Source organism: Sceloporus occidentalis, unplaced genomic scaffold, assembly GCF_023333645.1.
Source record: "Sceloporus occidentalis isolate IW3139 unplaced genomic scaffold, rSceOcc1.0.p SCAF_25, whole genome shotgun sequence".
In the NCBI taxonomy this organism is placed as follows: domain Eukaryota; kingdom Metazoa; phylum Chordata; class Lepidosauria; order Squamata; family Phrynosomatidae; genus Sceloporus; species Sceloporus occidentalis.
This window is the reverse complement of record NW_028317005.1, coordinates 7,097,697-7,113,277: the sequence shown is the minus strand read 5'-3', so window position 1 is coordinate 7,113,277 and position 15,581 is coordinate 7,097,697. Positions and strand designations below refer to the sequence as shown.

The 15,581-nt window shown below is 36.8% G+C and overlaps 1 protein-coding gene across 1 annotated transcript; it reads right to left on the bottom strand.

Annotated features, from left to right (window-relative positions):
- Positions 1-446: 446 nt before the first annotated feature.
- Positions 447-14,866, bottom strand: LOC149300343 (vomeronasal type-2 receptor 1-like). The gene is made up of 7 exons (XM_089485304.1): positions 14,827-14,866; positions 14,352-14,526; positions 6,711-7,002; positions 5,076-5,939; positions 3,707-3,937; positions 2,450-2,573; positions 447-1,444 (listed from the first exon to the last, which is right to left on the bottom strand). Exons 1-7 carry the CDS (start codon positions 14,864-14,866, stop codon positions 447-449), a joined length of 2,724 nt encoding a protein of 907 aa, XP_089341430.1.
- Positions 14,867-15,581: the final 715 nt, after the last annotated feature.

Genomic DNA, 15,581 nt, shown 5'->3' with positions numbered 1-15,581 from the left:
AATTCAGGATGAAAACTATGTCCCTCTGAGGTCTACTCCTTGTGTGCCAGCAAACACGTAACCAAATATTTAACTACGCATAAGCCTCCAGAGGGGTCTCCAGTTAAATGTGTCTGTCGCCCACTAGAGTCTTAAAAGTTCAAATAATGAATTAAAGACAATAAAATTATATACTAGCAACATAAATTCACAAGGCTACAATCAGGCATGTACATTATAAAAATTACGTAATTTATACACATGTGGTTATTGCAAAGCGGCTATCATTTTCTAAATAACTTTCCATCTCTTAAAAAAGAATTTTCACCCCAAACACTAAATCAAACATCTTATCATCCAAATTATGAAATGCTTTACGTTAACAAAATCTTTGCATTGCTTAACAGCAATGAATCTTTTTGTGTTATTTATACATTGTCAATAATCGAACAATATTAAGCTAAAATTTAATCATCAAGCACTATGGTAGAGACCGTTGTGCTGTTAATTTCACTTGTGATTGAGGCAGACGTAGCTGGTGCGCTCTTATCATTAGTAGCCTGTCGGCCACCAACAATTTCTTCAGTGTTTCTCTCTGGTTTCAGCAAAATGATATATCCTTTAGGGACAAAAATGCAGCCGAGTAAGCCAAAACTTGACGCTAATATAGCAAAGATCTCTACAGCTACTTTGAATTTCCCTCTTGTGCTTAAGTAGGCTGGGACAAAAGATATCCATACAATGAAGAAGACCAGCATGCCAAAAGTAATAAATTTAGCCTCATTGAAGTTATCAGGTAATTTTCGAGCTACAAAGGCGGTTAAAAAGCATAGTATGGCAAGAAAAACGTCAAACCCAAACATGGAACATAGAAATTCAATTGAGCCTTCATTGCACTCAAGAATTATCTTTATGTTTTGGGATTCCATGTTTTTGTACACCCAAGGGGGCTTCATAATCAAATAGGCCGTACATATCCCAACTTGAATAGTCAATCCGATGACAGCAACAATTTTCTGATGCACAGGCTTCACTACTATCAGCTTGCTTTTATCAGCAACCTTGGATTTTGCAGCTCGTTTGGATAGCATCAATACAATAGTCTTTCCAAGTATACAGGACAGGCAAAGGGAAAATCCCAAGGCTAATGTAGTCTGACGCGCCATGCATGACCATTCTTCTGGCTGGCCAACAAACAGAATAGAAGTCATAAAAGTGCAAACTAAGGATACCTGGATAACATAGCTCAACTCTCGATCATTTGCCTTGACTAATGCTGTTTCCCTGTACATCACATAAATAATTGCAAACACTATTACTAGGGATGCTCCAAATACAGCCAGGAATATCAGAGTGATTCCCAAAGCTTCATCAGTTGCAAGGAATTCCACTTCTTTTAAGACACACTCATTCTTGTGTGAATTTGACCAAAAGTCTGATGGGCACGCAATGCATTCTCTTGCATCTGTAAAACATCAGAAAATTATGAGTGAAACAAAATTTGATTTTTTGTATAGATTTTTATTTCTAAGTTTGGAACTTTCCAGTCTTGTCTTCTGACATGTTCTTGTTGTAGGCAGCAACATAACATTGGTGAGAAACATCTTGTTTGAATACTTTTTTGAGCCCTTGTAGTTACAATTTATCTGCTAAAGCATAAGACTACTGGTGGTCAAGCATCAGAAACCAATGTCATATGTTGCTTTCACATCTTTACCTCTAATCCCATTATTAGGAACTCTCTGGGTTTGACCCATGACACCCTGTAATATTCTGCTTTCCTGGGTCTCCAGGCCACAATACTATTTCTCTGGGCAGAGGAACGGTGATAATGCCTGTCCACTGACCACTTTGGCGCTTGCTCCCACTCACTCAATACTATTTGTGGCTAGTTAACAGTTATGCTTGTCCCTTTGCCCTAAATGACATGGTCGTGAACTGGCAGATTACAAATGGTCAAGGCTGCAAATTTAATTAGATCAAATGTTCTTCTGCTACTTTTGACTTAGGCATGGGGCAGATGGCTAGGAGGCATATACTTTTTTTGCTTGCAGTTTTATGTATGGTACAGGGAACATACTAAATAAAATGCAGCCCTGGATTAACCAAAATCGCTAGCCTCTGTATGATTGTGTATGCTTGGCTACACCAATTAGGGTACATTGATTTTGGTATTGATTGAAGTCCATGTGTTCAGCTTTTTGGGCCACAACAATACATGGTCAAGCTTGCCTGTGGCCTAGGCAGCCAGTTTCACACAAATTTGGCACCACGATGTAACATAAGATTACTAGCAATTACATACATTGAATATACTTTTAAGCACCATGCCAGTTACCAAGAAAATATTTTATATATATATATATATATATATATATATATAGCACTACAAATGTATACCCTGCTACTTGCATGTTTCATAGAAGGTTCTTTCGGGTTTTTTGTGGAAGGAACATAACTTCTACGTTACCTGTCTCATTGGTTATTTCTCCATCTGCACATGCAATACAGTCAAAGCAACAAACCGGCTCCCCTTGTCTTATGCCTTTCCTAGTTCCTGGAATGCAGCTCTCACTGCACACAGAGCGCGGAGGCTAAAGAGAAGACAACAATAGGTTTTGTTAGAATACCTCTTTTTTATACTTTTTAGGGTTTTTTTTTGCAAACTCCTGGACATGCCAAGGAAGAGAATGCCTACTGGTGCCATCATTTGTCATTTTAATTTATTTATATGTTTGGTATACATCAAGGAGGTGTTATAAATACTCATTTGAAATACATATATAACCACTGCATAACTAAAACTTACAAAGAAAATATTTTTCATGTCCTCAATAAGCATCTATAAGGCTAGGTTTCCACTTGGGTTTTTGTCCTGCGTTTTTTTCTTGATGAAAAACGCCAGGAAAAACACCAAGAAAACTGCCACTGCATTTTCCTGCGTTTTGGCGTTTTTTCTGGATTTTTTTCTGGCGTTTTAGCCTTTCTGTGGAAATTGCTTTTTTGACCTTAGGCAGTTTTGCCAGCCTTTACACGTTAGAATTGTCACCCAGCTAAAAGGGATTAGGATAAATGGCAAGTATCTGCCCCCTCCTGATGTCATTTCCTTGGTAGAGTTCTACTTAAACACGCCCTGGCGGACCCTTTTTTCTCTTTTCTGTGGTTTGTAAGGCATGCTTTATTCCGAATGTCTGCTCCTCTAGGAAGATTGGCCCCAAATGATGGTGCAAATTGTTTGCTGTTGCTTTCGGCACGCAGGATCCAGTTGGGTATGTTTGTTTGTAATGGCATGTTTGTTCCAAATGGTGTAAACTGTTTGTTTCCAGCCTATTTCTCGTAGGACACACAGATACTGGGTCCATCCTCTGCATAAAACGCCATAAAAAACGCTAAGGCAAAACCCACATGGCTTTTTCATGGCGTTTTTTCTCCCCCATAGACTTCTATTGGAGAAAAACGCCACGATTTCCTTGCAATAAACGCCAGAGTGTCAACATGCTGCGATTTTGAAAAACTGCCACAGAGCCCAAAAAAGCAGAAAAACGCCAAAGAGGACTTAAAAAACGCCAAACAGAAAAACGGCAAGTGGATATGGCATTGTGCGATTTCCTATTAAAGAACAGCTAACATCTGGCCGCAGTGTGGCTGAATTGGTGTTTTTATGGGCGTTTTTAGCAAAAAAACAACCAAGTGGAAACCTAGCCTAAATAATACAATATTTAGTTACCATTCCATTTGGTGTATTCCAGAATATGGAACTATTGTCTATCTTGATTTCAAAGTTTGCTCCTGCACCAGTGGATTTATAATGTCCAATTTTTGTGTAAGCCATTGACACATTTGTATTCCATTGCCAGTTTAAAATATCATAATAACCTTCTACGTCTCCTGAGTCATCAAATTGTATGCTTTCATTGGTAAAGACTTGAAATTTTGTATGTTTTAAGTAGTACATCAACTGTGAAAGAACACATACAGAGTTAAACATGCTGGTAAGGAATATAGCATACCATACTCAATACATACCATCTTTGACCCACCCCAGGTTTACTTTAATAGTACAAATATGTTAAATTCTATAATAATTCCATAAGATGTTATTTCTTGCCACCTTATATAGATCAAAACAGAGCAAATAGTTTAGAACCTATTCAGAAGGTGACGTAAGACTCCCATACACTGGTGGGACTGCTGCCTCAGCTTCATGTTCAACCTTTGCTTTCTAGGCATTGTGGTTCCCAAAGTAACCACAGCTGTAAGTGGGTGAAATGTCCATTTTTCTTTCAATGGCATAATTCCTAATACTTTGTGACTTTGTTAAAAAAACTCAACACCTTCAGAAGTAGTGTAGAAATTGCACCACGCAACACACAATAGAGTAAATGTCATGCCGCATTTGACGTTATTGGTTGTGGAAACTGATCCATGTTTTCTCAAAGGCATTTCCTTGTGTATGCATATTAGAATATGGCCAATTTGTAGTACATGGAAGATATGGCCCACAAAGCACTTTTTTAACATTATTTTACAACCTCCCAATTTTTACTTTTTGAGTTATGGTAGCATAAATGGTATAAAAGATTTAGAGGCTACATGCAGGATTCCTAGTAGCAGTTGTGCCCTTACAGAGTGATTTAACGTGGTATGAAAATTTTCCAGAGATAACTGGGTAGATTAGTAGGTTAAATGAAAGGTGAGAGGTTTGAGAAATAATGAAAGCAGAAATGAAGAGTGCATAAGGGAAACATGAAAAGAAGAAGGGGGTAAATTCATAGTATGTGAATAAACGAGGGGTGTAATGTAGGATAAATGATATAGAGGGATACAAAAAAAATAACATGAGTGTTAAGGGAAGGAACTAGTTCTAAGGAATGGTCCTGGCATATGAGGGTATGTGTAAAATGAGATTTCATTGTAAGCGTGAAAAGTATAGCAATCAGTGGTATGTTCCTTCTAGTTGGACCATCCCATTCATTCTTATGGTGACCACGGTTTCAAACTTTGCACCAGAACCATTTTTTATACATAACCCCGAATGTATATAATTTCTATAGGGAAACCTGTAGTTTGATAAGTTAAAAAGAAAAAAAACTTACTTGCCATGGTTCAAAGTCAAGTAAATTTGCACAATAATTTTCAGGAAAAGGCCCAAAGCCATCTTGGCATATATCTAAATCATGAAGAGCATGTGCGATGGTATAGACAGATTTGTATACGCTGTACGTAATTCGCAGCTCAGACACATCTGTGTATGTATTGTGTATGGATTGAAGATGTTCTCTCCCTGTGCAATGTTCAGGAGAGATATTTCTTTTTCTTCCAGCAACATTGGCTTCAATACTTATGTTGGTATAAAAAGCTGCTCTGGTTGTGGGCCAGGTACAATTAAATGCTTCTTCCCAAAATTCATAGACCAAATCATCATTCCCATGTTCTGGGTGTATATCAAGGAGGAACTGTTCAAACCCTGGTATTTCAGCTCTCCGAATAGCAAATCCAATTGTTCCACCAAGAAACGAAAAATAACTTGGTTTCGCTATTAATGCTGAAGTTGTCCAAGCTTCACTAGATATGTAGGTTTTTCCAGTGATGTTAGTTTCTGCCAGGGCTTCCATTAATGAACTCAGATCTATGTCTGATGAGAAGATAACTATGATATTTGCAGTGGATTTTCTTATTGTATCCACAATGTTATCAATTACTTCTTTGTTATATATTCTTGGGAGGGTTTCAGAAAAGGATATGCAAACACCATGCTTTTCTACCTCTTCTTTAAAAAGCTTAATGCCATATTTCCCATAATCATCATCCGCAGCTATTGTTCCGACCCACGTCCAACCAAAGTATGTAACAAGCTCAGCGATGCCTTTAGATTGAGCTATGTCGCTGGGTATTGTGCGAAGGAATGATGGGAACTGGAACTTGTCACTGAGAACGGAACAGGAAGAAGCGTATCCAACCTATTCAATAAAAATCCAACAATACCATATTTATGACAATAGAACAACAACAAAATAATGCAGTTTCCTACTTTTTGTGTATTCGTTGAAGCAAATGAAATGTGTTTTTTTATACATGGAACCTAATACAAATAGCAAACATTTAGTGCATGGGGCTATCCCTGTTTAGTCCTATGCAGCTTAGATCCCTCTACTCAAGGGGTTAGAAGTGTATTATACAAGTATATAAAATATACATCTACTGCATTGGCATCTGGGAAAGGATTCATATACTTAAAACACCAAATACTTATTCTATCAAGGAGTTGGACCTTCAGAACATTTCAGTTAAATCAATTAATATAATGGAGAATTAAAAGCCTCTGGGTTATCAGTAGTACATATACTTTATTTACACTTTACTGCCACAATTACCTTTGTGACAGTGAAATAACTCAGGAAGGGTTTATGATCAGCTACGACAGCTACATCCACACTTATGGAACACTTATCGAGTGTTCTGGATGCTACAGTACACAGAATTTCGGTCCCTCTTGCCCACTGCCAGATCCCTATGGATCTTACTAACCAATATCATACTCCTTCACAGGTAAGGAAGTTGCCTTATTCAAAGACACTGAGGAATTGGTGTTCTATAACATTGCCATGATTTATTACTTAGGGAGGATAAAATATTTTAATGTTAGTATATGTGACATACAGTATTTGAATAGGGAATGTAGCTAACAAAGAAAAGATTAGATTATCTCTCAATTAAGAATTTCACATTACCTGTGGAAAATAGTAAAGTCCCAAAATTCTGGCCGTTGCTATAGATAAGGCAGATCCTCCGGCTCCAATAACCGCTGCAAGGGGGGCCCCAGCACTGCACCGGAAATTAGGATGGGTTTCATTTTGTCCGGTGAGGAATGATAGGGTTGCTTCTACTGATTTTGAGATAGTGAAACATGAATCAAAAATCTGATAGCCCAAAGTTATGTTTGGCAGAATGTCTGTACGCCTATTTATTTCATTAATCGCAAACATCATGGCTTGGGCCCAACGCAGACTGCGGAAGTTGAACCTGTGAATTGCATAAAGATAGTTAGTAGGTAGAAAGATAGTTATTAACTTGGTTATGCGTTATGTGAACACATTTCATATTATTATGCACATAATGTAGGGTCACAATACATAGTATTTCGAGAAAGCAGTTCAGATATTGTATTTCCATACCTGAGAACTCTCCGGGTTTGACCCTGAGATTGCCGGGTGACCACTGCTTCTCCGGTTCTCTGGGTCAAGACCTGAATCCTCCGGGCCGCAGGAGCGGCTATTGACACGCCCCGCTACCCGCCTATTTTTTCTTTAAATGGGGGTGTTTCCCACTGCCGCCAGTGTCAGCGGGAACACCCCCGGCATCAGCGAGAACTCCCATCAACATCACGGGACCGCCCGCTGACATCAGTGTACAGTAGCCGGAGCCCAAAAATTCCCAGGTATGTGTATTACACATTATGCTATCATAACATTATTTGCCTATAAACTGTTATTTTAGAGAAAATAAACAAAATAAAGCCACAGTCTACCCTTAAAGCACATGTAATGTATATGGTGCATGTACAGTTGTGGCCACGAGTTTTGAGAATGACACAAATATTGATTTTCACAAAGTCTTCTGCCTCAGTTTAGATGATGGCAATTTGCATATACTCCAGAATGTTAGGAAGAGTGATCAGAATTACAATCATTTGCAAAGTCCCTCTTTGCCATGAAAATAAACGTTATCCTCAAAAAACAGTTCCACTACATTTCACTACATTGTTCCCCTGACTCTCAAAGTCCCCTCAGTTAATGTTATCCAGTGACATGAAACTCTGTAATGCGTTATTAATAAAAATGTATATTATTGCCTTATTTTGTAAAGGTTTTCACACGGCACACTAAGGTCTGAGAGATAATCTAAATAAAGATAATGTGTGCTCTTTATCTCCCAGACTTAGTGGCGCCGGTGTCCTATTGTATTGTCCCCCCCCCCCCTTGTGGTGTCCCTTCCTATAAAAAGCAACACTTGTCCCATAATAAACAGTTATTCCCTTTGTTGTATCTAAAGACTAGTCTTGCCTGGTTATTTCGGTACCGGATTGCGATATCCCTTTACTTTGCTTGAGGATATTGTCTACGGATTACGGGTGGAGCGGGACAACCTGAGGTCCCTAGTCAGTCCGTCACACCAACCATTTATCGAATCATCAAGAACTTCACATCCTCCAAGAGCAACTTCTCCCAGATACACAAGAACAGTTTGGTGACAAACAATGCCTTTTCCAGCATGATGGAGCACCATGCCATAAGGCAGAAATGATGTCTAGGTGGCTCGGAGAACAAAACATCGAAATTTTGGGTCCATGGCCAGGAACTCCCCAGATCTTAATCCCATTAAGAACTTGTGGTCAATCCTCAAGAGGCGGTTAGACAAACAAAAACCCACAAATTCTGACAATCTCCAGGCATTGATTATGCAAGTAAATAAATAACACCGTGAAAAATGAAACCAAACCGAAAATACGTGCTCTTATAGTGAACAATAAAATAAAAATGATACTTCCCTGATTTGGACCGCAGCACCCAAATAACACTCTCCTCCAAGTGTTAAAATATGAAACCAACGAAATTTAGATGGGGCGCAGGTACATATAAAGGGAAAAAATAATAATACAATATAGTGTAGATGATTTGTTCAATGTGAAACTAAAGTGATATAATGCACTCACAAATCAAAGAAGTAATTCCAACCCATCAATAGGACTGTATATAATCTTTAATGTTCTTCTTGAGAAAATCTAAAAAACAAACTTCAATGGTGCAGTATTCCAAAGTGAAATGTAGAGAAATGGAAAAAATGCACTCACAATTGTATATGCACTACAAGTGCATATATAGGCGTAGAAAGTCCACCGGAGTGTGGGATATATCGATCTCCAATTGAAAATCAACGCGTTTCACCCGTAGGCTTCTTCAGGAAAATCAATTGAAGAAAAATGTCCGTAAAATTCAATGTAAAATCAGCAGTCCGTTAGATTTTCTCAAGAAGAACATTAAAGATTATATACAGTCCTATTGATGGGTTGGAATTACTTCTTTGATTTGTGAGTGCATTATATCACTTTAGTTTCACATTGAACAAATCATCTACACTATATTGTATTATTATTTTTTCCCTTTATATGTACCTGCGCCCCATCTAAATTTCATTGATTATGCAAGAATGGGTTGCCATCAGTCAGGATGTGGCCCAGATGTTAATTGACAGCATGCCAGGGGGATTGCAGAGGTCTCGAAGAAAAAATATGTTGACTCTTTGCATAAACTTAATGCAATTGTCAATAAAAGCCTTTGACACTTATGAAATGCTTGTAATTATACTTCAGTATACCATAGTAACATCTGACAAAAATATCTAAGAACACTGAAGCAGCAAACTTTGTGAAGACCAATGGTGGTAAGCGCCTATCGCATTTTACTTGTGATTATAGAAGAACCCAATTACCCCCATACAACATTCCTATTTCTTTGGGAGGAATTTTCACAAGCAAAGATCCCATTCCTGAAATTGTTTAATGAGCGTACATTTATTCTTTCAGCAGGCCAGTGAGGATAATGTCATATGAGGAATAAATTCCAGACTGCAGTGTATTAAGTATCACAGTAGACATTAGGTATCTGTTCCATATGTTTTTAATACTAATTCAAGTGACATCTTCACTACAGTTTTTAACCAACAGCAGTAACTCTTATGTCACCTGCTCTACTACAAGAAGGCCAAATGGTCAAATAAAGCAACTTTTAATTCAATATGACCAAAAGGGGTCAAATAAAAGTGCTTGTGGTCAAGGGTCATGATTGACTGAAGGGCTTTGTGGTTGTCATTTCAGCAAATATCACCACCAAAACCAATGACCTCCATAAAATCCAGAACAGTACAATGAGAATATATGTTGTGTTCAGTCAAACTTATTTAAAAAGTCTCATGGACAAAATGATTTTCTCATTGTGCATAAAATACAGTGTTGTATACATTAATGTTGTTAGCTTTGACAAAACCTGGTTTTATCTCATTTTGTTCCGATTAACCTCCTTAATCTGTAGACCTGGAGACTACCATTGTTGTCATACATGTGACATTTTGGTTGAATTTCGCTGCTCAAACACCACATTGTGCCTATTCTTTATGGTAATGTTAACAAGGTCTTTACCTCCACAGACTTTCATAAATTGGGTGATTAAGACTGATCCACTGTATTGTTTATGAAAGGCAGTATGATAAGGAATCAGTGTGATTTTTTAGAATATTGGGCTAAGGTAACAGATCTAAAACACATACAAACCTCAGGAAACATTATATTATGTAAAACTCTAGTTGCCAAAATACATGTTTATCTGAGACAGCATAAAACTGTGCCACAAAATAAACCTCTAAATTATTGTTGGGTAGATTTATTATTATTATTATTATTTTATTATTTTTAGCAGTAGTAGTAGTAGTAGTAGTAGTCATCATAATAATAATATTAATTAATTAAATATTATTATTTATTGTGCCACTAAACTTTAAAGATAACGTTGGCTTCTTTTAAAGAATAATCTTTACTGTATGAGTAGTAAATTAAGTTTGCTCTGTTGGTATCGGCTCTTGGCTAACAGGCATACTGTCATTATCACTGTACATCCGCCTATCAGCTGTCAGAAGTACATGTACAAAAAATTATGTGTCAATAGATACGCCTTATTTTCTGAAAATGAAAAGTAGGGGAAAACAAACTTCCTCAGTGTCCTTTCCCTTATTGTTCATGTGGCCAATGCAGCAATCAAACTCTGCATTATGACATCAACCGACAATCATAGCATTGCAGACTTGGAATTCAATATATAAACAATTTTACATTTTATAGCCATTGTTAAAACATGTAAACAATGGCCTCAATTCAATGGGTCTAGTCATAGTCAGAAAATGCAGAACGGTCGTTCTGTACACAGTATGCATACCTGGGAACTCTTTGGTTTGACCCTGAGATTGCAGTGGGAGCACTGCTCATCCGGGTCAAGACCCGAATCCTCCGGGTCGCCCTGCTCCACGCCCATTTTTCCTTTAAATGGGGGTGTTTCCCACTGCCGTCAGCTGGAATTCCCCTGATGTCAGCGGGACCACCCGCCGACGTCACTGTGCCGTCCTGGCCGCGTCCCGCAAGGGAAGGCTCCAGGTAGCCGGAGCCGAGAAGTTCCCAGGTATGACAGTATGCACGGAGCACCCACTTATTAGCTTCATCTGTCAGTGGTCATAATGCTATGGCTACTTGGTGTATTCTTGCCGATTTGACTTGATTATTTTAACTTGCTCTTTATGCCGCTCATTTGCCTTGAAACTGTGTTTTAAGTAATGTCCTAGTAAACTCTTTTGACTTTTGGTACAATAACTTTAGTAGAACTGGCAGAAAATAAAATTCTGCTTTATATATCTCAAACAAAATGTTCTCTATCTACAGAAAAATGATCTTAATCCAAAACACCTTTTTTTCTGACTTCTTAAAATATAATCTTTTCAATAATAGAAAAATATAAATTCACTGCATAAAAAAAAAAACATTTTCAGCAGCACATACTTCCGTGTTACTTTAGTCTGAAATTCAAACTTTAAGATTAAGGAAAAAGGTATTTAAGATCTTAAGAACCAACTCAGTTTATTATTAAAGTGCCCATCACAGGAGAACTTGTTGGAAAATTTGTGTAGAAACTGACAAGCTAAGATTTCAGAGTTGGAAACCTTATTCTGGAGGATTAGGCTATCTTCATTTCGGAGAAAGGAATTAAGTGACTAGTCGCTTATCTGTTTGGTCCTTAGCACCAGATAATGGGTTGATGGGAAAAGGTTTTGAGAACGACAGTTCAGCAGGTCAAATGTGGAGGGTTTTCTATAACCATGGGTGGGGGAAGTGCCTCCTTCAAGCATTATAATTAAGGGTATCACATTTTAATTATAAAGCTGCAGCTAGAACTCTTAATTCTCTTCTGAATAGCACAGCTGCCAATGTCCTTGTTTTTACACAAGCTGTCAATTACACTTTTATTCTAACCTTGTAACCTTTGTATGTTTAACCCATGCATAGCCAAAATCAAGCAGTGCATATCCATGCAGAAAAAAAAATGATAAGCAATGTTAAAATTTACAAATACAAATTAGAAATCCCTACGATCAACCTAATTTCATCATCCAGTGTTTTTGTATTTTGTCTTCTTCTTTATTATGCTGTTGTACATTGGTATAGATGTCTACAATGTAAATGAACGTCCCTAGGAAATTCCAAAAATAGCTGACTATAGTTCATCATCCGCATAGGTTCCTGGGAGCACAATGGCCCACTGTTATTTATTTTCACATGCTTCAAAATAACTTAGTGTGAACTTGTAAGCCCTGGTAAGCCCTGGTATACCAAGATTGTTAGGTTAATATTGGCAAGGTTGTAACTATGGTTACCTTGCCAGCCCCCATGGAATTTTGTGGATTTAGGATGCAAGTAAATGTTGCCTGGGTTCAAATCCATGTCCCAATTCCCCTGCAATAATTATATCACTGATAAATCTATAATAACAGCAAAAGTTACACAGTTTGCTCTCTTGTTAATTTAAAATAAACATAAGAATTATCGTTGTGATTGGGTGGGCTGTGCGTGCATTTGTAGGCCCCTAACCCTCTTTGCTTATGACAAAAATTCAGGTTAGTAAAAGATAAGATGTATGGATTTCTTTCACTATACTTGAAGAAGAACATTTATGGATGCTTCAAACAAAAATAATTTACTGTCAAATTCAAGTAAAAATGTAATAAATGCAATAATAATAAATTATTAAGTTATTTTTGAGATTAGGTCAAAATGATAGAGAATCTTAAATGTTCTGAGACAGGATTGTCTAGCGGTGGTCCATGGGCCCACTGTGGTACAGGTACATCTTTGACAGGAAGTGAATAGCCTACAGCCCTTCCTGCTCCAACAAGCATGCCCCGGCACAAAATTCATACTCTGAAAAGATTAAATGAACACGTTGTATGAATTCTACATAATGTCCTGCAACATGCACAATCCATAAATGTCCAATCTGAAGTGGCCACCATGGCACCAATACTATCACCAGCAGTGAATCATGATATATCCTGCAGCAGAGGGACTCTTGTGCTACATAAGGTTCTAAAAAAAAAAGATGCAGTTTTTTAACATCTATCGTGTCAGCAAATACATTTTGAGTTATCAACTTTTCTGGAAAACAATAACCACTATTATTAAAACTATCATATCACTAGGCTGTTAAAACCAGCCAGATGGTAACCCCAGCCTGGTCGTAAGTATTATATACACAAGGTAAGCAGAAATATTGAACATACTACAGTTAATAATATTTGTCATGATATTATATGGGGCATCATCTCTATTCTTCTTTACCAAACCATATCATACATTATCTATAAGGAAATGTCAACTGTAAAACACATACTCGTGCCATTAGTGCTACTGAGCATGAAATGGAATTTGTGTCTAGAATTTTAGTTGCCAGCAGCTGCCAAAGGAATTACTGAGATAATCTGTATCATATATATTGTCCTCCTAATTAGTTTTATGTTTTGTATTCAGTCTTATAAAACTGCTCACATTTGCTACAATTAGAAATCTTAAGTCTATTCTAATGCATATGTCCAAATGAAATCAGGTTAATTAATGATCATGTTATGTAACAATATTTTTCTACTTAAAAAAATAAAACTTAGCACAATGTATTGTTTAAACACTGTCTCCTGCAATAAACCAGATCTGTGTACAAGTGGAAGACAGTAATTTAATTTCAAGTGTGGGAGATGGGATCTTCTAATGCTTACAAAGAGAACACTTCCAACCAGACTGCAAAATTTCAATTGCATATTTCTCATACTATTTGACAAACAATTCTACATGTTTTTAATAACAGGTAATGCTTGCCATATTGGCAGCTAAAGCAGTTAAATTTTGTAAAGACCACTAAAGTGTATATGTAAATGTTATAGTCAAAACAAACATGCTTTATGAGCCTTACATTAAATGACAACATCATTACTATCAGTACCATTGTATTCGTTCTAGATGCTGGTATAATAATTGAATATAGTAATATAGTAATAATAATAATTCTTGAATGCTATTCTGGATACTGAGAGAGAAAATATCTAGGGATATGCATTCAATTTTTCCTGTTCTAGATTTCATTAGCAGGCTTTAAAAATCGAAGCAAAGGTAAACTGGTAGAAGACAACATGGAAATCTTTACTAAATTACATAATCTAGAATATCCAGATCCCATATACTTTGGGCAAATTTATCCAGAAGTTGTATTATTGCCTCATACACTTACCCTTCACACTTCGGTGACTTAGGTTCTTCCATTCCCGAATCATTTACAAGTATAGTCCTGAAGTGAAATGGAAACATGCCGCCAATAATCAATTCATGATTTTTTGATTCCAGAAATCCGTGAAGATCAAATTTCCCTATTAATCTACATTCTTGGCTTTCAACATAAATCTGATCTTGAAGATATATAAATATTACAAGGATAACACAAAACATTTTGCTGTCCATCATGATGATGATCTAATAACTAATTCGATAATGTCTAGAATATTTGGCTTATATGACACTAGCAGTAGATGCGTTTTGCTGTTCAAGGAGTGTTGAAACCCAAGGGAGATAACCCAGTGTTCTTTACATAGAACATGGTGGAATAGCCAGTCGGTAAATCAATGCTGATGTGTTCTGCTTCTATGTGAATCTAGTGTTGTGCTTGTGATTATATGGAGCAGAATTGATAGAATTCACTGGGGACTCACCTGGTGTCTTTATTGGAGGCTTCCAACCACCAGGCGACATTTGTCATGAATGGATGCCTTCATTTCCCTTTTAAGGTGGGATGATAAAATAAACACATACGTGGTTCTGCCAAGGAAAGTCTGTACATACTGAGCCTATATATATATATATATATATATATATATATATATATATATATATATATATATAGTTTTTTGTTTTTTTGGATGCCATTAGGATTTTTAATATTGCATTCATGCATGGATTATGTATACTCTGTTAGTGTTTGATATGTTATATCCAGCGAGCATAAAATATATGTAGAATAACACAAGCTTTTAGGACCGCAGAGGCCTCTCCCTCTGATATATTAAAACAACTGTGTGATATTGATGTTTATATGTGTGTCAGACAATGGTTTGGCTTTTTTATAGGGAATGGTATTTTTGCAGATTTTTGCTTTAGGTCTGGTGGTCTTTTTTTTCATGATGCATATTAGGGTCAGCGGTTTTCTTAAGTGCATTTATGTGTACATGTAGCATGTATGCATTGTATATTCCTTTTCCCAAAACTATCTACACCTTAAACAGCTGATCCAGCTTTTTAGTTTAAATATTATTGCTTCATATCCTAAACTATTTATGCACCGTCCAAACAATTGCTTAATGACAATCTATAAAGTACTGTATTTAAAATGCATTATGATCCCATATTTTGTTTCTTATTATTGTTACTGACAATGTCTTTTTTTACTTTTAATGGCATTTATACTTAA

Excerpts from the sequence above, each read along its gene's own strand:
- LOC149300343 (XM_089485304.1), bottom strand. The coding sequence starts at position 14,866 with ATGTCGCCTGGTGGTTGGAAGCCTCCAATAAAGACACCAG. Across the intron at positions 7,003-14,351 it reads AAGTCACCGAAGTGTGAAGG|GTTCAACTTCCGCAGTCTGC; the intron begins GTAAGTGTATGA and ends TGCAATTCACAG. Across the intron at positions 5,940-6,710 it reads GACTTTACTATTTTCCACAG|GTTGGATACGCTTCTTCCTG; the intron begins GTAATGTGAAAT and ends TTTATTGAATAG.